Genomic DNA, 24175 nt, shown 5'->3' with positions numbered 1-24175 from the left:
TGTTTCTTTTCTAATATGTCTGTATTTTTTATCTTGTTAAAAATGTCTTGAATAAAATTATATTTTAAAAAAGCGAGATTTGCATACATAACATAATCACAACCATACCTTCTGTATGTCAGTGGTCACATTTTGAAGATGGGCAGCGGGCGGGACACAATTTTAATTGTTCAAGTACATCCAGTGCTTTTTTTGTAAAATAAAAAGGTGCCGGAACTCACACATGTCATACAACCCACTTTGCCTACCCTACAAGGTTCCATCCAAAAAAGGTGCCGGAACTCCGTTCTGAGCGTTCTATTGCAAAAAAAGCCCTGAGTACATCTAACATACTGTACATCCCTAACACATCTTCAGCTCTTACTAATACTAAATCAACTAGAAAGACAGTAATGGGTTAAAATTGTGAGTTCAGTTATTCTGATTATCTTCAGTGACTTTTGTCACTGATATGTAAACCTCTGTGCCAAAATTTCATACCAACTCTACTGTTTATAATCTACCGCATCTTAATAATTTCCTATGATGGTTATGATGATGCATTTGTTTAGTGTTAGCCTTACCTGCTTTGAAGTGAGTTTAATAAGAGAACCTTCATACCCCTGGAGAGAAAAATAAAAACGATATATGTACAAGATAATATACAAGTTCTTGAGATCTGTACATTTAAATATATCAACACTTTGTCATACAGTAATATACAGCATTCTTGGCTTTATTTTAAAAGAGCAGCAACAACAATTCATAAAAAGACCTAATTATTTCATATGGCCTTAAGGCAAGCAACTGATTAACAACAGGAACTTAATTTCGTATGCAATATCAGGATAAAAACTGAGTTAAACTATTAAAATTATATACCATTGCTTAAAAGTATTTATTATTGTTGGAACTACAGATACTTCTCACTTACCGACCGCAACTGGGATTGTTACTAAGTGCAGAGTTGTAAAGTGAAAAAATCACATGATTGTGCCCAATGTGATCACACCTGAAGACAATTTGGCAGTTCCAGCCAGGATCACATTAAGTGGATCACTCTGCGTTATTAAGTGTGACATCATGTGATTTCAAGTTTTGACTTCCTGCTGGCTTCCTCATTGGCTTAGCTTGTCAGAAGGTGCCTGTGAAGCTCACAAATGGCAAATCACGGGATTGCAGAGTGCTACGATCTTTGCCAATGCATGCCAGCTGCCAAGTGTCCAAATCACCAAATCACCACCATGACTGAGGGGACGCAGCAGTTGCAATTTGAAAACCTATCATAAGTCTCCTTTTTCAGCACCATCATAATTTTGAACAATTGCTGAATGAGTGGTCGGTTATTGAGGATTATCTGTACTGTATTTTGAGTAAAGTATAGATAAAAAAAATCCTACAAATTTATATATAAAAGCAAGGTCAAGTTTATCCCAAAGGTACTTTTTCCAAAAAGCAACTGGACATTCTTGGGGGTTTTTTCTTTGAAAAAATTTCCCTTTTCATCCAAGAAGATTCTTCAGGTCTTTTTGGATGAGAAGGGAAACATTTTCAAAGAAAAATAACAAAATCCAGTTGTCTTTTGCGACAACCATGGATGATTGAGAATCTCCATTGATATGTTTGCTTTGGAATAACATAAATAAGTTATTATACCATAGTGCTTAACATGGGCATCCATTCCTAACAACTAAAAAGTGCCAAAACGACATCATGTGTGCCATGCTGTCATGAGTTCCACCGTTTTGTACTTACATCACGATGCAACGCATAGGAATTTGCACTGCAACATGCTCGTGTAGTCAGGACTGTTCTATAATGCAAGGACTCTACTGCTCTGAAACTGTTGCTGCCCTGGGTTCTCTCCATACTGTGGGCTTGCCAATTAACTCTTGATTGAGTTCCATTCCAGAAGAAATGCTGTGTAGAGAGTTTTTCAGTCTTTTCTTTCTAGATCTAGGGCCAAGGTTTGCCTGCTGATGTAAACAACTCCTTTGCCATGTCTGATAGCTCCCTTGTGAAGTCAAGCCACTATTTCAACATTATTAGGTATGATCAGTTGGGCAATTTTACTGCTGTCCACTTGAAAACTACCCAAGGAATCACACACACACACACACACACACACACGAACACATTTAGCAAATACTTATGATAAAACAGCTACAATGAGGCTAAGGGCACAAGCGAACTGCCAATTCTTCTGCATTTCGACAGCTATCTGGGTAGCCTTTCTCTTTACCCCTTCTCTCTGTGTAGAAAGATTCTATGATAGAATTCTTCGTTGAAACAATCTAATATTTTCATTCTTACTATGTAATTCACTGGTGTGGCAAACTGTCCCCAAGTGTAAAGGTATGTGGGAATGACCTTGAGAGACAAGGGCAGGGGTAGGCAACCTCGGCTCTTTTATGACTCATGGACTTCAACTCCCAGAATTCTGGGAGTTGAAGTCCATGAGTCATAAAAGAGCCGAGGTTGCCTACCCCTGGACAAGGGGGAAGCTAGAGCCAGAAGAATGATCAGATCAGACACAGCTTAGCCCACAGTAGGAATGAGGGCATGGCAAATGTGTCAGAAGGGATCCTCTCTAGTTTTTTGAGCTGTAAAGGTGACAAGGAGAAATGTACTGTCAGATTTGCAACACTCATTTCACCTGACGAGGTAGTCCAGACACCCAATGAAACTGTTCTACTTTATTGGTATTAAGAGTGTTAAAGTGTTATTAAAGTTATTAACAGAATCTTGCACGTCTGATTCTGTTTTCAAGCCTTAATAAAAAGGCTGTCTGGTAAGAATACCAATATTTATCATTAGATTTATCTCACCTTTATTACTTTATAAATAACTCAAGTTGGCAAACATACCTAACATTCTTTCCTTCTCCTATTTCCTTCTCCACAACAACCCAGTGAGGTGTGTTAGGCTGAGAGAAAGTGACTGGCCGAAAGTTACCCAGTCAGCTTTCATGCCCAAGGTGGGGCTAGAACTTAAGTGTCCTGGTTTCTAAGCCTGAGCTGAGGATGAGTACTAGAGTTAATAGAGGTTAACAAGGGCACCCATGTTTGTTTTTTTTAAAGTTGGCAAGCGATGCTACTATAAGAAAAAACATTTGGGGGCTTCCCATTAATAAAGATTGTTAATTTCCATCTTTCCTGAGGCAAACTTGTAAAAGGCATGTTTAAATGATTTAGAAAGTACCATCCGGAAGATACAATGGAAGATACCTCAAGTATTAAGAAACTGCTAATAGGATATGTATTAGGGATTTGCAAAGCATTCAAAAGAGACTGTTTGGCAAAGCAGGTGAGCATAAGCAAAGCACTTCTCTGTGATGTGCTAAAGAAGCCAAGTCTTCTGCAAGGTAAAAGGCTTGCAAAGGACCTGGCGGTTTTAATATTTCAAAGAGAGGTGCTTTGTTGTTTCTAACACATTTGGTGAAACACTTCTTTCAAATGCTTTGCACAGTCATAATAGTATGCATATTATGAAGATGTCAAACAGAAATGACACAAAAAAAGAATTTTTTCCATGACACCCACTTGAAAGGGGGTGGGTGGGGAAATGTAATGCAGTGGATTAAAAGGTTTCATCATCAAGAAAGATGGGTTTTATACGTATATAGGCTAATATTATGCTTTCTATAAATGAAATTTATCAGCCCAGAACATACCAAAAATCGTGTTAGATTTGTATGTTTCAGTTGCTGGTATTAGAAAATTTTTTTAAAAAACCAGTAGAATATGCACATACCTTTGAAGAATATATGGTAGCACATAAAATATTTGACATGTCATTTACAGACGTTATGAACTCTACCTAATCTTTATCATCGGTAGAGGCTCCTATGTATAACTTGGAGCCTTCCTCACACCACTGTTAATATTTATAGTCATTTTTTTGGGGGGGGAGCGTTTGGCCAACTTTCAGTCCCTTTGAAAATCCTTCTAGCCAAGTTTTCAACTGAAATAAGATATTACAATTAACTGTATTCCAAACTTTTTAAAATCCAGATACCAGGAACATTGTATTCTCCTCCAGGAGAACCCGTCAGACATTACTGTGGAAATATGCCATTTATAATAACAACATAAATCACAATCTTTCTATAAATAAGCACGCTGACTTCTTGGTCTCAGTTTTTTATTTCCAAGGTTGGTAGTCAAAGGAAGTACCTTGAATGGCCTGAACAAGAGATAGAGCTCTCGAGGTTTGATATCCAAGGGCAGACCACTGACAAAGAGCGTCCGTACCTTTAAAAAAAAAAAGCAAGAAAATGAAAACAACTTTCTGCAAATTTACTCCATATAATCAACAGTAAGGTGTAAATTCTTCCAGATTAAAGCTTCTCTCTCTGCAATTATACTTTCTTACTATAAGTGAATGCACGAAGCTGAATTTTCTTTTTGAAAATGACTTTCACTTGTTGACTCCAGGAGTCAAAATCCAACCAACAGATTTGCAGTCACTGCTATCTCCCAATTATTATGATTCTGTTACATTATCTTTTTTTTTTATTACAGAGTTTTACAAAAACAAAATTTTACAATATATCCCCAAATCCCTCCCACCCCAAACCCACCCACTTCCCCCCTCCACTTCCCAGAGCTAAATACAGGATTATAGTTACAATAATCATATTCTAAATAAAAATTTATGCATAATATACAATTAACCAAATTCATAATGTGCTTTAACTCCCCTTTAACATAACTACAAACAACGTACCAATAACAATATCCCACTAAAATGTACTCATAAGCTAAATGGAACTTTTTAGTCCCATATTTGTTCTGAATATAATTTATCCATCTCCTCCAAACTGAAATATATCTGTTACATTATCTTGTGTTTCTATAGCAGGGCTTTTCAACCAGTGGTATGGGTACCACCTGTGGTACATTGGCACCTGGCAGGTGTACGCGACCATCCGAGAAAAGTGGTAGCGGGGGAGGGGAATGGCAGCACCACACAAGCCTGAGCGAGAGACGGCTGGAGCTGCAGGGCTGTCAGGGCTCAGTGGAAGCGCCAGGATCATCACCAGGCTCCAGTTGGAGCTTGGCGCTTATCCTGGCGCTTCTGAGCCAAGAAAAAGCACCGATCAGCTGGAATATTGCAGCATCTCCAGGGTCTTGTGATTTACATTCAGATGCTTGGCAACCGATTCATATTTATGATGGTCACAGTGAACCAGGGTCATGTGAAGTGACCAAAACCTGCTGCAACCACCCAGCGGAAGGGGGAGGGGAATAAAAAACAACACCCCCCCGCACCCCCACTGCCAATCCTCAACAGAAATGCTCCCAACAATGAAAACCTTGGACAGGAGGAAGAGCGCCGCCGGGCAGGCAGGCAGGTGTCTTGCTTGGCTGTGGCTTGGGGGGAATTTTTTTCAGTGCCATTGTAACTTCGAACAGTCACTAAGCGAACTGTTGTAAGTCGAGGACTACCTGTCCTTCATCACTTTTTTCCCTTTTTTTTTGTCATCAAGTTTTTGACACCTTGCTAGGTGACTGGTGGTACTCGGATGTTGCCATATCCGAAGTGGTACAATGGGTGAAAAGGTTGAAAAGCCCTGATCTATACTATTTCACATAAGTAAGCAGGTTGAAAAATTTGAACAAACTCTACCCATCAATTGGGGACATATATGTACTTATAGCTATCTTGGTTTATCAAATGATGTTTCCACAACTTAACTCAATAACCCTTCACAGAACTATTAAGCAGACTTGTTGAATTTATAAATAGGCATATTGAATATATACTCCCACATTTTTTCTAGATTATTTGAAGCAATAGGGTTTTTTCCTGAATATTTAGAAATGACTTTAACTAGCATGAATATGGGAATTTGTGTGGTGCTGTTGCATATTACTGAATACTACTGTTATTACAATAAGTCTCTATTTGATAGATAAATAGATAAATGTTCCTATTTATTATTTATTTATAACATTTTTCAATATTACTCTGCTGCTTTCTGCAATGATTTTACTCTACCTTACCGAAAAGATCTGCAGCTGCTTTAAGAAAGGAAATTGTCAGGCTTCCAGTTCATTTCCTGACTTATGATTTCTACAGTTAGCAAGTGATCCTCAGAATCTGTTCTACTATCTCCCTTAAGTACATTCCACACTCCTAAAGGGCCTCTCCAATTCTGCTCATATCCAACTGTGCAAGATGAAATGCCCACTGTTTGTACCCTATGTTTCACCAGTGTCCTCCAGCATTAGGAAGGTGCTTCGTTTAGTACATATCTACACATTAAGTTGAATGTTTTGACCTAATTGGTGCCGCTTTTTTTTAAAAGATATATGCTGGTTTCAGTATCATGAGAGAAGTAATTTCAGCCAGGCCAAAATATTCTTCCTTTCAGCGGATTGCTCTACATGAAATATATTTGCTTTGCTTAGCCTTCCACCTCATTCTTCCATATCCTCATATCTCCCTCTGCAACAACAACAACAAAGCCAACAGCAACTCTTTGTTAACAGGGTGCTAATTAGAGAAAGACCCAGTTCTACAATCAACACAAAGGAGTTCAGAAAACAATTTATTACCAAGAAACTCTACACTCCTATCAGCCTGGATTTCTATCAGTCAGATTTCCAGCACAAAAGATGTCTGGAATAGCTGCTCAGGATTGGTGCAAACACAGAGGCATAAAAACATTCTAGATAGACATTTAAATGCAAATCTAGATAAAAGTATTTCTTTTGACAACTTTAAGTTAACGTTGAAGACTGAGGAAGGAACTCAGAAAGCCAATTTACTGGCTAAAAGGACTGTGTTGCTTTTTCCTCCGAGAAAAACAAGGGTTTTTTTTTTTAAGTGATTAGTCCTGATAGCATGTACATCAAACAGGGTTATCTCTGCCAAGACAAATTTGGCAGTTTTTAAAATGTCTCCCCTTTAATTTTACAAAATTGTTTGACCAAGAACAAAAAAAACCCCACCCCAGTCTCCAATCTTACAATTAGCAAACTCCTTCAACTATGGAGTAACTAAAATATGTAAACAGTAGAAAAGACAGGCTTATTTAAACAGAAAAACTCCACTATAGCTGAAGACATTGTTTCCTGTTGAATGCTTTCATCTTCTTTATTTTCTACGAAAGTTAAACAGGATATTTACTTTTAACTTACTTACAAGTAAAGCACTTAAATTAGGCAACAAAGCACTTGAGTCATCTAATGTGAGATAATCTTGGTCCAAAGAAATTACTCAAATTCTCTTTTCAGTAAATAGCAATAAATGTCAAAGGTCAAATTTAAACTCCATTACGCTTTGACTTGATGTCTACAGTGCTTAAAAATTCAATGAAGCATTACTAAAAAGAAATGTAATTAGCAATTAAGCCCCCTTTATGTGATCAAAACCTGCACTCCACTTCCATAGTTTTAGTATCATACTTACACAAGCTTTGTTATATTTAATGAATGTTCAAAGAGATTTATTCTTGGATCAAATAAAGAAGGCATTTAATCTAGCATTCTGTTTTCATCAATAGTCAGCTAGGTGTCTACAGAAAATATAAAGATGACAGAAATATTCTTTGTTGGGGTCCTAGCAAGTGGTCTGCCTCTCTTTACTAAAGGGCTATTAAATATAGTGAAGTATAATTGCTGTTCCTTCACTAAAAAAAATTCAAATTAGTTAGCCTACCTAGATATTAACTCCAGAATAAAGAACAAAACTTTATCACAGCCAGTGACCAATGCAAAATAAAAATTATATATATATAAAATTTGCATTGGTCACTGACTGTGATAAAGTTTTGTTCTTTATTCCAGAGTTAATCTACACTGTCTGTCTGTATCTCTATATCTCTATCTCCATCTATGTATATATTTATACATATATAAATATATGCATACATACAGGCAGTCCTGGACCTACAACTAAATTCAGCTCAACATTTCTGTTGCTAAGGGAGGCTGTCAAACCATGAAATCTACTGCCTTTAGGACTGCTGTAGTTCTTCTTGCTTGCCAACAGAACAAAGTTGGGGGTTCAGGAGAGTTTGAGGTCTACAGGTGTCTTTTATCATCGTGAGAGTTGAGAATCTTTCGGTGAAGGTTTTTCTCATAACAATTACCAGAAGATGTATTGGACAATGTGACCTGAACAGTCAGAGAGGGGAGGGATGATTTTATTCTTTTAATTATCTGCTTCCCGCCATTTCCTCAGAGGTAGCTTTAATTCAATTATGCCGGTTTGATTCTTGTCCAATAAAAGTTTACATAAGAGAACGCAATGACTCTGGTGTTTTGCTTGATTGGCTTTTTTCATCCGGGACTTGACAAAGGCAGTGTTAAATCAGTTTTGCCCCATTTTACAGATTCTTTTGCCACAGTTGTTAAGCGAATCACTGCAGTTGTTCAGTGATCAAGTGGCCATTAAGCAAATCTGGCTTCCTCCACTGACCATGCTTGTGGGAAGTCAACTGGGCAGGTTACAAATAGGGATCATATGATCCCAGGACAGTGCAATTGTCATAAATACATGCCAGTTCCCAAGCACCCAAATTTTGATCATGTGACCATTCTGTAATAGTCGTAAGTGTATAAAGTGGTTATAAGTCAGTTTTTCAGTGCTGCTGTAACTTCAAACGGTCACTAAATGAATGATTGTAAATGAAAGACAACCTGTATACCTATATGAATAAGATTAATTTAAGATACAGTAACATAAGAATTATACACATAAAGCATATAAAACTTATTGAGCTGATCTACAGTAGCTAACTATATCTATAAAACCTATTATCTATAAGACCTGTCCATTTTATTACCTATTTTACACTCCTTGGTTATGCGTAAGTGAATTTCTTATGCATTTTCTCTGTTGTTATCTGTTCTTGTGGGTTTTGCTTACCGTATTTTCCGGTGTATAAGACGACTGGGCGTATAAGACGACCCCCTACATTTCCTGTTAAATTATAGGGTTTGGGCTATACTCGCCGTATAAGACTACCCCTCTTCCAACGCACACCAAATAAAAATTAAAAAACATCAGATTTGATTTTAATATGGTAATTTTAATTCAAATGCTTATGACATGCAGGTGCTTAGTAGGAAAACTGTCACTTATAAACATAAGGCTGTTTGTCATCAAACATGTAAACATAAAACAGTGCAAGTGGATTAAATAATAATAATAATAATAATAATAATAATAATAATAATAATAAGAAGAAGAAGAAGAAGAAGAAGAAGAAGAAGAAGAAGAAGAAGAAGAAGAAGAAGAAGTAGTAGAAGTTGGAGGGGACCTTGGAGGTCATCTAGTCCAACCCCCTGCTAAGGCAGGAAACCCTATACCATTTCAGACAAATGGATGTCCATTCTCTTCTTAAAAACTTCCAGTGTTGGAGCATTCACCACTTCTGGAGGCAGGTTGTTCCACTGGTTAATTGTTCTAACTGTCATGAAGTTTCTCCTTAGTTCTAGGTTGCTTCTCTCCTTGATTAGTTTCCATCCATTACTTCTTGTCCTGCTTTCAGGTGCTTTGGAGAATAGCTTGACTCCCTCTTCTTTGTGGCAGCCCCTGATTCCAGCAACCATTCCCTATTTTCCTAATTCACTTTTTCACTTTTCCTAATTCACTCTAAAGCTTTCCCTGCGCAGAGCCTTAAGTAACACAAGCTGCCTGCAATTAGTGCAGGTTCGAGTCCCACCAGGCTCAAGGTTGACTCAGCCTTCCATCCTTCCGAGGTAGGTAAAATGAGGACCCAGATTGTTGGGGGCAATAAGCTGACTTTGTAATAATGCTGCTTGGGGGGGTGTGTGAAAGCCCTAATAAACAGGCATATACACAGAATGAAGGCTATTGCTAAGCACATTGATTTGTGCTTTAAATTGTAAGCCACCCTGAGTCTTCGGAGAAGGGCAGGATATAAATGGGATTTTTTTAAAAAAAGACCAAATGGGAGATCCGCTCCAGGTTTTCCAGCCCGCCCGCCCAGTTCTTGAGTCAAATGTGTCCTTAGAGCTAAGCCGGTGCTCTGGCTGCTGCCTTCCCCACCTGCCTTTCAAGTTGGGATATACTACAGCTGCTCTTCAAGTTTAGAAGGAAAGACGCCCAGACCCCAGCCTGTAAAAAATCACAGACTGCAGCTTCTTCTCCAACTGGTCCCGCTTTCCCTGCGCAGACTAAATGGGAGATCCGCTCCAGGTTTTCCAGCCAGCCCTGTCCCTAAATTTTCAGCACCTGGCGTATAAGACGACCCCTGACTTTTGAGAAGATTTTCATGGGTTAAAAAGTAGTCTTATACGCCGGAAACTACGGTATTTCCATTAAGAAAACAAAGCTGATGTGGTACTGCTAGATCAGGGCTTTTCAACCTTTTCACCCATTGTACCACTTTTAAGATATGGCAACATCCGAGTACCACCAGTCGCCTAGCAAGGTGTCAAAACTTGATGGCCCCCTCCCCAAAAAAGGAAAAAAGTGATGAAGTACAGGTAGTCCTCGACTTACAACAGTGCACTTAGTGACTGTTCGAAGTTACAATGGCACTGAAAAAAGTGCCCTGCAAGCCACAGCCGAGCAAGACACCTGCCTGCCCACCCGGCGGCGCTCTTCCTCCTGTCCTAGGTTTTCATTGTTGTGAACATTTGAATGAATGAACCTTTATTGTCAAAGTAGAACCATGTATACGTTGAGATTGGCTGAGCCTCACTTCGTGCCCCCCACCCACAACTTACAGTGACACAAACCCTCCATCTTATTACACCATGTGAGCTAATTGCACAACACACTGGTCTTGCAAGTCAATCATGCATAAAGTTTACAAAATTATTTCCCGTTCAAAAGCCTAACAGCCCATGGATAAAAGCTGTTCTTCAGCCTGTTGGTACAGCTTTCTATACTCTTATATCTTCTACTCGATGGTAGGAGAGTAAAGAGATACTGTCCAGGGTGTGAGTCATCCCTGAGAATTTTCCTCACTCTTCCAAGGCAGTGAGCCCTGGCGATGTCATCCAGTGGTGTCAGGGAACAGCCCACAATGTCTTGTGCTGTGCTCATCACCCTCTGTAATGCTTTCCTATCCGCGGCTGTCAGACCAGCATACCAAACCACAATACCATACGAGAGGACGCTCTCTATAGTAGACCAGTAAAAGAGGGTCATTAGCCATTGTTCTACCCTGTTCTTCTGCAAGACCCTGAGAAAGTGAAGTCTCTGTTGGGCCTTTCTGGCCACCTGGGTTGTATTAACTTTCCAGGTAAGATCTTCACAGAGGTAGACTCCCAGAAATTTAAAGGAGGAAACTCTCTCCACACAGTCCTCCCTGATGTAAAGTGGGGCAGGTTCCTCCTTTATCCTGTGGAAGTCAAGCACCATCTCTTTCGTCTTGCCGATGTTCAGGTGCAAGTTGTTATTGCAACACCATATGGATAGTTTTTGTACCTCCCCCCCTGTATGCTGTCTCATCCCCACCTGTAATAAGACCCACTATGGTAGTATCATCTGCAAACTTAATTATCGCAGTAGATGGGTCGGATGATACACAGTCATATGTGTACAATGAGTACAGGTAGGGGCTGAGCACACAGCCCTGTGGCAAGCCGGTGCAAATTATGATGGTGTTGAATGAAGGGATTATAATCCTTGCTTGAACTTTGAAGATCCTAACATCTCTAGAAGAGTAAGAAGAAAGAAAAATTCAGCCACCATTGATATATGCAGAAAATTACTCCTTTAGCCCTTAGGATCCTACCATTATTCAATTTACTGTATACCTCACTAGTCACTGATTCCTGTAAGTTTCATATATGCATGTACATAAATATCTGCCTAGGAGTGTAGCATTTACTAAGCACATTTTTTGGTATTTGATTTGGTTTCATAATCCCAGGTTTTTTCTTTTCTTTTCTTTATTTTTTTGTAGGATTTTTTTTTCATAGTTTTTACATTCCTACTTTGTTTATAGCATTATAGCAAGCTATTTCCTTTACTTTTATTTTTAATTTGAACCTTGTAACTTGTAACTTATTTTAATTTGAACTTTGTAACTCTTTATATTAATTGTTCAAAATGCTGGTCAGGGACTATAGCAATAAAGATTATCTGATTTAAGTCAGGCAGTGTCAGATGGGGATTTTAAAAATCCTTCCTTTTCTTTGCTCTTTGGAATAATTGAGGAATCTTACTTCAAAGATATTTTCTGTTAGAACCTTGAAAGTACTGTAGGCAATAAATTAATTAGAGAAAATATTTTTTCTTTCAGACCTAATAAAAACCATGCTGAATGTTGTTCTTCAAAGAGATGTGGATTTTGATAAGATCATTTCAATAATTTATTGCAAAAGGATTCTGGATCTACTTAGGCACCTAAGGTAACCCTTCCCCATAATTTTCCTTCTTTCTTCTTGCACACCAAGACCAACTATTTTTTAATACTTCTTGGTTTATTGAAAGAGAAATAGCTAATGGGAGTGGGGTGGGGGGGTGGAAGCAAGTAAGGCCATCCTAGGAGAAGGACTCAAGGACTTAGCACAGACATGTCAAACACAAGGCCCGGGGGCCAGATCCGGCCCGCAAAGTGGTTTCATGTGGCCCGCGAAGCCATCCTGGAAACAGTGAGGGAACGGCCCCCACTGCCTTGGCCCTGGCCCAGAGACCCTCCTTCTGCCAGAGACCCTCAGATCTGTCCCACTCCTGCCCAGGCCCCCATAGGCACCCTTGATGCGAACGATGTAGAGCTGGCCACGCCCACCCGGCCCCCTGAGGGCAACCACAATGCTGATGCGGCCCTCAATGAAATTGAGTTTGACACCCCTGACTTAGCAAAACAAACCAGATCTATATAACTTGCCATCTTGAAAACTCCTAAAGAACATTAGGGAATCTCTATTTACAATTATACAGCATCTCAGTAAAGAGTTGTATAAGAAGGAAGGAGTGATCCATAAGATCCATCAATGTCTTGCACTCAATTTTTTCTGATACAGAGACAAAGCATCCACTGGAGACAAAACTAACCCTAAAATAATGAGCACGGTGAAGTAGGATAGTGTGGGCTGTAGGTACAACCCAAATAACATTGTGTATTTCTTTCCTTAGGAAAAGTGTTTTCCAAACCACACTGAAAACTGCAGAAGATAAGAAGGGCTCTACACAAATGTCATATGAACAACACTTTACATCCAGTGCCCACTGTGCTTTATAGTATCGTGAGCTGTTTTCTGAATCATTCTGAGCTGTTTACCACAATTCTGTGGAAACTGTGAGACTGACAACCAACCTATCTCATCACCTGCCTGTGTACTAGTACTTCCACATAAAGATTTTACGGCTTGTCAAAAACACCGCCTGGTCTATCTGATCAGAAGACACTGGTTTACTATGAGAGATGTACTGCCTCCCCACCTTCCTGGTTTTGCACCACTTTGAAAGTGAAGCAAAGCTGATCTTTTCTTTCTTTCTTTTCCATGCATCCTTCAATGGACAAGCATTCTTGCTTTTCTGTGCTTTGTAGCTCCTGAGATCAAGCAAGTCATTATATTTTAAGAAAGTCACTTGAGGAAGAAAAAAAAACAAGCAGCGTCTCGATGCCTTTAGAATAACTGCTAAGAAAAATGGGGGGCAGGAGGGAAATACAGAACTCTTGTCAATTTCGTCTCCAATCTCTAACTGCATTGCAAGAGAACAACCTGGATCAACTTGTCCATTGATGTCCAGGAAGAAAGGATGACATAATGAGTGTCACAAAGCAACCAGTAATTTTAGCAAGCAGATTTTTGACAAGTGTAGTTTTTAAGTGAACTATTTTCCTCATCACCCTTATAATCACTTAATTTATCATTTTCTTCCACCATTTCATAAGTAGTGAAAAATAAGCTAAAAGAACTTAGACAAACTGGGATTGGTGAGTTAAACATACAGTAGAGGTATGCAGTAAGTCTCTACCATCATTCTGAACAATAAATAAGTATTGTTTTCCTTGTGTTTACCCATGTATTTTAGATGCTTTTATTTTTAAGTCATATCTATATTCCACAATGATAATAGAAAGTTGGCAAAACGTACTTTCGCTAGCATAAAATAGAATTTATCCCACATACGGCCAGGAAAAGCTAGTGGAAAAAATTATTAATAAAGTTCAGCAGGGGACAATGGAAACAAACTCCTAGCAGAAAAATTCTTGGGACTAAGAGAAGCTGGAACTGCATAATATCTTATAATTTATTTGGCTAGGGACCAGAACATTAGAGCAAGATGTCAAAATCCCCATAAATGGAGAAAGAAACCAGTGCCAGGGCATCTGTATATCAGCACTAATCTGAAATGCTGAATTTCCAAGAGCCATAGCCATGGGGCCAAAATAACTTGTTGCACTCCATCCTCACATAAAATATCCAACACGTTGAGAAGTTATTTCTGGGGTCTCATTTTATCTGGATTATTTAGATATGTTTTCCAATTACACTGATACTCTATATCAGACATGTCAAACACAAGGCCCGGGGGCCGGATCCGGCCCGCGAAGTGGTTTCATGTGGCCTGCGAAGCCATCCTGGAAACAATGAGGGAACGGCCCCCACTGCCTTGGCCCTGGCCCAGAGACCCTCCTTCTGCCAGAGACCCTCAGATCTGTCCCACTTCTGCCCAGGCCCCCATAGGCACCCTTGATGCCAACGATGTAGAGCTGGCCATGCCCACCCAGTAGGCCACACGCACTCTAGCCACGCCCACCCAGTAGGCCACGCCCACCCTGGCCACACCCTCCCGGCCCCCTGAGGGCAACCGCACTGCTGACGCGGCCCTCAATGAATTTGAGTTTGACACCCCTGCTCTATATACATGGAAGTTATTTCTGCAAGCATTTCCCTTAATGACCGACAGTTAGCCCACAATATTTGCAGAAAATCTTCCACTATTCACTATTCATTCTCTACTGCCAGTCTATCTGAATGAAATAGGAGAAAGACTTAACATGAGGAACACAATTTTGTCCAGTACTATAAGCAAGGAAGAAAATATTTAAAGGTGTTTTTTTTGTTAAGAACAATTTATAAGGCTACCTAATAATCAATAGAAATCAATAATCAATACACATTTTGTATGTTACTGCCCACAGGACAGGTTACAATTTGTGACTTCAAAGAAAACAAAAAGACTAAGATCTGAACTAGTTTTGAACACATCCATAATCCTCGTTATCAAAGAACGCTTAATCTTTCTAAATGGGGAGGAAAGATTTTCATCTCTTTGCTTTCACTTTTATTCCTTTCAATTACATGTATCACCCTTAGGTTGATTTAGCCTAGTAATACAAACTCTTTTTTTCCTTATGAATGAAACTACCTCCTTGGCTAATAGTTGGCCACTATATTATCATGTGACTTCAGGTGGCATCTCAAAAAAGCTAAAATAACTGAAAAACAAATTGATAAACAATCGCCCACAGTATGTTAGTAAATTCACAGATCGCTCTGGCCTAGGATCTGCGGGAGAGCCAGGTCTCTAATGTCTTCCCTAAAGGGTCAGGACAACATGGACGGCAGGAGAAATGCTGCTCTAGGGAACAAGATCAGTAACAAGAGAAGGCATGCCAGGATCCCATAAGGCAGGGGTGTCAAACTCAATTTCATTGAGGGCCGCATCAGCATTGCGGTTGCCCTCAAGGGGCCGGGTGGGCGTGGCCTACTGGGTGGGCGTGGCTAGAGTGCGTATGGCCTACAGGGTGGGCATGGCCAGCTCTACATCATTCGCATCAAGGGTGTCTATGGGGGCCTGGGCAGGACAGATCTGAGGGTCTCTGGCAGAAGGAGGGTCTCTGGGCCAGGGCCAAGGCAGTGGGGGCTGTTCCCTCACTGTTTCCAGGATGGCTTCGCGGGCCACATGAAACCACTTCGTGGGCCGGATCTGGCCCCAGGGCCTTGTGTTTGACATGTCTGCCATAAGGTAACCTTTGTTCACTGAGATGACCTAGAGTATGCTGGATGGCAGGAACAGGCAAAGGTGGTCTGCAAATAATAAGATCCTGAGCTCTGAAGAGCTTTATCCTTACTCTAAACTGTTCTATACCCAGAAACCAAATGGCAGTTCTTCAGCTTGGGAAATAGAAGTGTCAAATGGGCATATTGCTACAGCCTGAATCAGCTTTAGCTTCAAGCTATCCCCTATGTATAGAGCAATGCAATAGTCCACACAAGGTGGAATGGCTTCCTGATCCAGGAAAGGGTGCAATTGATGCACAAGATGAATTTGTGCAAAGACCATCCTAGCCACCTTGTCTCTGTTCTCTGACTAGGATCTCTAATTCCTTATTGATTTTATCTGGCAAATGCTATCTCCAGCTGGAAGTAAAACTACACAATCTCAGATGGCCTTAAACTCATTGCTGCAAGTAATTCAGTCTTGGTGGGGCTAAATCTAAAGATAGTCCTCCTCATTCAGATCCCAACAACCTCCAGGCACTGAGACCATGACAAAAGACTAATGTTAATGTCCTCGATCTTTCGTGCCACAATTGCCCCAAGGAAAAAACCAATCCAGTGTGTGAGCTTCAGTATGTTTTGGACCTCCTTCAATTATCTTCAATTATCGTGATTGCCATGAAGGTCATGAACTCCCCAATCACCCCATATTTTGTCCAAGCAAAGGCAGACTGAAGTCTTTCACCAGCATAAATCTAAGAACCTTCACTTCCAACTCCACAAGAGCTTCAATGAACAAATGAACAACCTAGGCAGGAAAACCACTGGGTTGAAAGGAAGTCATACAGCAGCAATTCCAGCTCTTCCCTGCACAAACAAGACCTTATATACACTTATCTGTGAAGTAGCATCTCTGAAAACTCTCTCCCATATAACAATAGCCATTCCACCATCCTCACCCAAAAAATGTAAGGCCACCTCTGATATGTCACTTAAAATCTGGTTGAGTTTAACTCTGAGAGGGAATAGATGCCTGTTAGCTCTCTCATGGATGAAGAAGGCCTTATTGTTGACTTGAGCAACAACAGCCAGAAAAGAAGCCTACTGAGGATCTAAAGCCCTTGCATCTAGAATAAGCCAGGAGGCTGAAAGGTGGGATTGATGCAAAACATTGCCACTGTCTTGTCTTAGTACAGCCCAACTTTATCACATTCTGCCCAATGCAATATTCCTACTTACCCCATTCCTTCATTAGTCCAATCTCCTAATCCCTGCCATCCATCCTCAGGCTTTAAAAGCCCCATTCTTCACAAACATATTCAGCTCCTCCAGCCCTCCTCCCAATATAAGTCTACAAATACTGCAAGGGTCTGCCTGGCAGTTCACCAGCTCCTGCAAAATTTCCTAGCCATACAATCCACCCCACATATATTTGCAAACCAGCCATCTTTAGTTCCTCCTATCACTGGGACAAATTAGTGGCATAAAAACAAATCCAGTCCCAAACTACAATCTAAGGCCTATTTGAAGGAAAAGCTGTAGCTACTTCTCTGATTCTCACCCAGGAGTGACCCACCAGGAACAATTTCCTAATGGTCACCACCGTTAAATAGTAGGTGACTCTGCCTAGAACACTGGTGATCTTTCCTTCATTATATGTTTTCAGACTGGGACTGGATGACTTGTTGGGGATGGCTTACTGGATTCCTGCAAGGAACAAATGTTAAATTATGACCTCTTAAGTCCCTTCAACCCATAGTTTTTATGATTCTATGAATGACCTTAAAGCAACATCCATAAATCTTATGTGATCATTCAGCTCAGTAAGTGTTTTGATATGTTTGAACAAGTCACATCCCCATGTTTGAATACACATATCCCAAAATTATTATTAAGAAGTTTGGAATTATATGGATTTCAAAAAAAGAAAAGTTAAGAAAGAGGGGTCTAAATCTTTCATTCAACCAAGGCCTTCCTGAAAATGCTTCTTCTTTGTGACTTTTGAGAATGGCCAGAGGACAGTTTAGAGGTTAAGCAAGTACAGGAGAAAAATCAGTGATCACCTCTCATCCAACTTTGCAAACTTAAAAACCAAAGTTATTAGGCTACATCAGTCTTGGTTATCATATGCTTTTTCTATTTCTGTAGGATTCTATTCCATAACCATTCTATGAGAGTGGAAGGAAGCTTATTCCATCTTAAACTGATGAAGTTCAATGAGTTGGAAGCAACACTTGTTTCAAACAGACTTCCCAAAGCATCCAACCTTTTATTGAAGATATATTAGATTTACTGTTGATTTTAGATAACAAGTGGTTTCTGTGATACAAAGCTTGTCTTATCATTATAACCTCTGTACTGAAATAGTTCTTCATTGTACCACAGTTAGTTGGGAGGGAACATAACTGGACATTCCTTTCATATTAAAAAAAGATTATGCAGAGGTAGCTAGAGCCAAGCCACTTGTAATACTAAACACTTTGACATTAAATATACATTTGCTTCAAAAAATAACTCCTTGTTAGGATAAGGAGAAAGTTTGAAGCTTTGCTCTCAGCTTTAAATAAGAGCAATTTTTATTACATTAATAGCACTGAAAGAAAGGATTAACCCTTCTGCCACACATGCATCAATTTTAATTATGATATCCAATGACCCTGTTAGTCTGTCCTCTAATATATCTCCAACAAGGTTCTCAGCCTAGCATTGTACCCAGTATATTAGCTTTCCAAATGCAGAAAATGTATTCTGATGGAACAGTAACCCAAATATACACTTCCTTGCTAACAATATGATAAGAACAGTTCTGCTAATCAGACAGTGTGTTTCTCATTCACTCCAAGCACATCTTAGTATGTAAAATTTCCACATGGAGAGACATAAATTCACGTGGGGTGGTAAACTTGCCTTATCAAACCTCTTATGAATGCAGTATATATTCAAAGTTACATCAGCACTGAAAAAGGTGGTTTGTGGTTGATCAGTCCTTGCACTTACAACAGTTGCAGCATCCCCACAATCTCATGATCAAAATTTGGATGCTCGGCAACTGGCCTGTATTTGCAATGGTTGCAACATCCCAGAGCCACGGGATTGCCATTTGTAGCCTTCCCAGCCAACCAGCAAAGTCAACGGGGGAAGCCACAGTCACTAAATGACCACACGATTCACTTAACAACTGCAGCAATTCGCTTAAGAACTATGATAAAAATCGGTCATGGTTTACTTAACACTGCTTAGCAACAGAAATTCTGATCCCTATTGCAGTCATAAGTCAAGGAATACTTGTTATTTACTTTTATTTACTTTTACCATTCCTATATGAAAGTAAATTAATCAGAAAGACTTGTTACCATGATGTCTGAGCTAAATTCTATGATAAGTTTAATTCTGCCAAACAAAACCCAATAGTCATAAGTTAGAAAGAAGTTGGCTTCCGGTTTACGCATGCGGCGCTGGCGGATGTTCCAGGAGAAGCTCTCCCACCGCCATCTGGTCTTTCTCCCTCGGAGGACCCTGCAAAGGGTTAAAAGTCACCCTGGAGGTGCGACCACTGTGAGGAGGCTCTCTCTGCAATTGAGGAAGGGTGGCAGCCCTCTGTTTGATCTGGAGTTACTCTCTGGCCCGAAGAAGAGATCTTCTTGAAAGATATGCAACTGCTTACTTGGGGATTTACAACCTTAAAGCCTCTAAAGAAATCAAATGACTAAGCTAAATAACTAACCAACCTTATTTGTACCTCTGAAATTTTTGGGTCACTAAAAAGTTTTTATTGCTTATTTTTACAGGGACCTACTACCCTATTTACTCCTAAAAATGAATTAATTGGATAAAAGACTTATATTAGTCTGCAAAAGGATTGTACATGCTATTACAGAAATCTTGTGGTGAAACCTGGTATAGCAAGTAAACTTTTTTTTATTTTACTCTGAGATTGGGTTCTAACAGATTTGTCCTTGACATTATCTTTAAAGATAAAAATTGGGAACACCTGGCACTGAACGATGCAGCTGACCAGTGGAGATGACGGCGACTAGACCACCGAGGCCATCATCATCTTGCTTCCACCAGCTCCGAACCCCCTGCCCTCCCTCGCCCCACAGGACATGATGGGCCTGGGTGCAAGCCACGGTGACAGAGTGGCCTGTCCTACACCTGCAGCCCCATAGAGGTGAGAGCTCTATGGGGTATGCTTCACCCAGAGTGGGTCCTGGACCACCCCCAGAAGCAGAGTCACAACCCATCGTGAGAGGATGGGGAGTGGCCTGCTTCTGGGGTTCACCCAACCCTTTGGTTCTTCCCCGAGGTGCCGGGAGCGAGGATGTGCAGCCTCCTGAGCTCCGGCTGGTGTACCTGAATGCCAGGTCCGTGGTTAATAAGGCTCCCCTTGTGCGGGATCTGGTGGAGGGTGAGCATGCGGACCTGGCTTGTATCACCGAGACCTGGTTGGGTCCAGAGGGTGGGGTCCCTTTGGTTGACCTTTGCCCACCAGGTTTCCGAGCATTACACCGGCCTCGGGCTCAAGGTAGGGGCGGGGGAGTGGCGGTTGTTATTAGGGAGACCTTATGTCCGCGGGAGACCACCGTTCCCCAGATAGTCGGGTGTGAGTCTCTCTTTTTGAGGTTTGGTTCGGGGGCACAGTTGGGCTTGCTGCTGGTGTACGTTTCACCTAGTCACACAGCGGCAGCCCTGCCCGTGCTACTCGATGTCCTCTCCGGTCTGGTGATTGAGTTCCCCAAACTTCTAGTTTTGGGTGACTTCAATCTACCATCCCCGGGAGGGTCATCTGAGTTAGCCCGGGAGTTCATGGCTTCCATGACGGCCATGGACCTGACGCAGGTAATTTCTGAACCAACTCATGAGGGAGGCCACACCCTTGACTTGGTTTTTTATCTGGACGGTGGTTGGATGATCTTGGTGGGGGCTGTCCATTTATTATGCCCCTGTCATGGACCGATCATCACCTCCTGCGGCTGGTCTTCCGTCTTGCCACACCCCACCGTGGGGATACGGAACCAACTTGATGGTACCGCCCCAGACGCTTAATGGACCCTCTCGGGTTCCAGGCAGCGCTGGGATCCCCACCTGCCTCCGTTGCTCACAGCTCGGCGGATGCCTTAGTGGAAGCCTGGGAAAGGGCAGCCACTGAGGCACTGGACCGAGTTGTACCCCTGCGGCCCCTGACCTGGTGCAGATCCCATCGAACTCCATGGTTCTCCGCGGAGCTCCGGGAGATGAAGCGTCGGAAACGGGGCCTAGAGAGCTGCTGGAGGTCCAGCCGATCCGAATCCGACCGGTTGTGGTTAAGAACCTATATTAGGTCTTATCTCGCAGCGATGAGGGTGGCGAGGTGCAATTACTTCTCTGCCCTCATCGCGTCGGCAGATAATCGCCTGGCCGCCCTGTTTAGGGTGACTCGCTCCCTCCTTAATCAGGAGGTGAGGGAGGATCCCTTGCAGGGTCGTGCCGAGGAGTTTGGTCAACATCTGTCGGATAAAATCGCTCGGATTCAGACTGGTTTGGACTCCAGCTGGGCAGAGTCTGACGATCAGGACACGGGCGGTCTTGTCAATGTTATCTGGGAGGAGTTTGATTCTGTGACCCCTGATGAAGTGGACAGGATTATGGGGAGGTTGAGCTCCACCACATGTTTATTGGATCCATGCCCTTCCTGGCTGGTTTATGCAGCCAGGGAGAGGACACGAGGCTGGTTCCAGGCGGTGATATCTGCTTCTTTGAGTGAGGGTAATTTCCCCACCGTCTTGAAGGAGGCGGTGGTGAGACCTCTCCTCAAGAAGCCTGCCTTGGACCCAGCTGTCTTGAACAACCTTCGTCCGGTCTCCAACCTTCGCTTTCTTGCGAAGGTTGTTGAGAGTGTGGTCGCGCATCAGCTCCCTCTGGTCCTGGATGAAGCGGATTATCTGGACCCGTACCAATCGGGTTTCAGGCCCGGGTACAGCACGGAGACGGCATTGGTCGCTCTGGTGAATGATCTCTGGAGGGCCCGGGATAGGGGATATTCCTCTGTCCTGGTCCTATTAGACCTCTCGGCGGCTTTCGATACCATCGACCATGGTATCCTGCTGCGACGTCTCAGGGGATTGGGAGTGGGAGGCACAGTTCTTCGGTGGTTCTCCTCCTATCTCCTGGGACGTTCACAGTCGGTGTTGGCAGGGGGGCAGAGATCGGCCCCTAGGTCTGTCGTTTGTGGAGTTCCTCTGGGTTCGGTTCTCTCGCCTCTCCTGTTCAACATCTACATGAAACCGCTGGGTGAGATCATTCATGGTTTTGGAGTTGGGTATCATCAATATGCTGATGATACCCAACTTTTCATTTCGACCCCAAACCACCCCAGTGATGCCCTCGCTGTGATGTCCCGTTGCCTGGAGGCGGTTCGGGTCTGGATGGGGAGGAACAGACTTCAACTCAACCCTGACAAGACTGAGTGGCTGTACATTCCGGCATCCCGGGACATTCAAAACGTTCCATCACTTTCTATGGGGGGTGAGTCTTTACCCCCCGTAGATAGGGCTCGCAACTTGGGAGTCCTCCTGGATGCACGGCTTACCTTAGAAGATCATGTAGTAGCCGTGACCAGGGGGGCTTTCGCACAGGTTCGCCTGGTGCGCCAGTTGCGGCCCTATCTAGACCGGGATGCCCTGTGTACGGTCACTCATGCGCTCGTGACCTCTCGTCTTGACTATTGCAATGCTCTCTACATGGGGCTTCCCTTGAAGACCACTCGGAGGCTCCAACTGGTACAGAATGCGGCCGCGAGAGTTGTCTTGGGAGTTTCCCGGTACTCCCATGTTACACCTTTGCTCCGCGAGCTGCATTGGTTACCAGTTGTCTTCCAGGTGAGGTTCAAGGTCTTAGTGATGGTTTTTAAGTCCTTACATGGCATGGGTCCGGAATACCTCGGGGACCACCTGCTGCCGGCGTCGACTCCCCTCCGCCCCGTGCGTTCCCACAGAAAGGGCCTCCTCAGGGTGCCTCCAGTCAGAGAATGTCGGCTGGTGGCCCCCAGGGGGAGGGCCTTCTCTGTGGGCGCTCCAGCTTTGTGGAATCAGCTGCCGGTTGAGCTCCGGATGGCACCGGATCTCCGCTCCTTCCGGCGCGGGTTAAAGACCCATTTATTTGTACAAGCTGGTCTGACCTGATGGGGAATTACTTAGGGTTTTAATATTTATATATATATTTTCATTGTTTTTATTGTGGGCAATAATTTAATTCCTTTTTAACTTTTGTACTTTTGTAGTTTTAAGATATGCCCTGTTCACCGCCCTGAGTCCTTCGGGAGAAGGGCGGTATAAAAATTTAATTAAATAAATAAAATAAATAAATAAGTGGCAGTGGTTGGATGACGGTCCAGATATCCACCTACCTGACTCGACCCTCCTTCCAATGCTCCATCCAGGGGACCGCCTTCCCAATGCTTCCCAATGCTCCCTATGCTTCTCCAATATTCAAGCATAGATCTACTCGCCCTCAGGAGTTCCCCCCTCTCCTGGGTTCGTCCTGCCTTCAATACATCGAACCTCGATGACGGGCCCGACCATTGGGCCTCTGAGAGATGGCCAGGCAGGGTCAGGGGCCTGCATCACAAGACCAACAAGAGGCCCCTGGTTAAGTTTCTACTCAAGTTTTTTGTCGGGTTAGGGAGGGGGGCGGGAAAAGACTATGGTTGCTCGGGAAAGGCAGGCCTTCCAGCTACCATATCGCAGGCCAGGCCTACGACCATTCGCGATGGTGAAAAACGAGGACCAGTTGCCAACAAAACCCAGTGGCGAACTGACAAACAACCTATTCCCAGGATGGTGGGGAACGGCAGAAGGTACACAAACAGAGGGTCGTATCGTCACCGGGAGTGTCATCTCCGCTCTGTGCAAGCAGTGAGACGCTCCGACCCTCTGTACTTCCCCGGAGGACCCGGGAGCGAAGGTGTGCAACCTCCTATGCTAAGGCTGGTCTACCTGAATGCCAGGTCCGTAGCTAACAAGGCTCACCTCGTTCGTGACCTAGTGGAGAGCGAGCACGTGGACCTGGCTTGCATCACGGAAACCTGGCTGGGCCCAGAGGGTGGTGTCCCCCTGGTTGACCTCTGCCCGCCAGGTTTCCAGGTGCTGCACCAGCCTCGGACCCATGGGAGGGGCGGGGGAGTGGCAGTTATCATCAGGGAGTCCCTTAGCCCGCGAGAGACCACCGTCCCTCAGATGGTCGGGTGTGAGTCTCTCATTCTGAGATATGGCCCGGGGGCGCAGTTGGGCCTGCTGCTGGCGTACCTACCACCTAATCGTGCAGCGGCA

The 24175-nt window shown here is 42.7% G+C and overlaps 1 protein-coding gene across 4 annotated transcripts in view; it reads right to left on the bottom strand.

Annotated features, from left to right (window-relative positions):
- Nucleotides 1–24175, bottom strand: part of RBPMS (RNA binding protein, mRNA processing factor) — a gene marked incomplete at its 3' end in the record, with an annotated part of 123406 nt that overhangs the window by 57633 nt on the left and 41598 nt on the right. For all 4 annotated transcript variants that reach the window (XM_083357301.1, XM_083357302.1, XM_083357303.1 and 1 more), the window contains exons 2-3: nucleotides 4155–4232; nucleotides 564–602 (exon numbers count right to left, since the gene is read on the bottom strand). In XM_083357301.1, the coding sequence (XP_083213427.1) occupies nucleotides 564–602; nucleotides 4155–4232 (117 nt within the window). The remainder of the gene's footprint in view (nucleotides 1–563; nucleotides 603–4154; nucleotides 4233–24175) is intronic.

Source organism: Vipera ursinii (assembly GCF_947247035.1).
Source record: "Vipera ursinii genome assembly, chromosome: 2".
Classification (NCBI taxonomy): Eukaryota; Metazoa; Chordata; class Lepidosauria; order Squamata; family Viperidae; genus Vipera; species Vipera ursinii.
The sequence above is the reverse complement of the archived record's forward strand: the minus strand, read 5'-3'. Positions and strand labels throughout refer to the sequence as shown.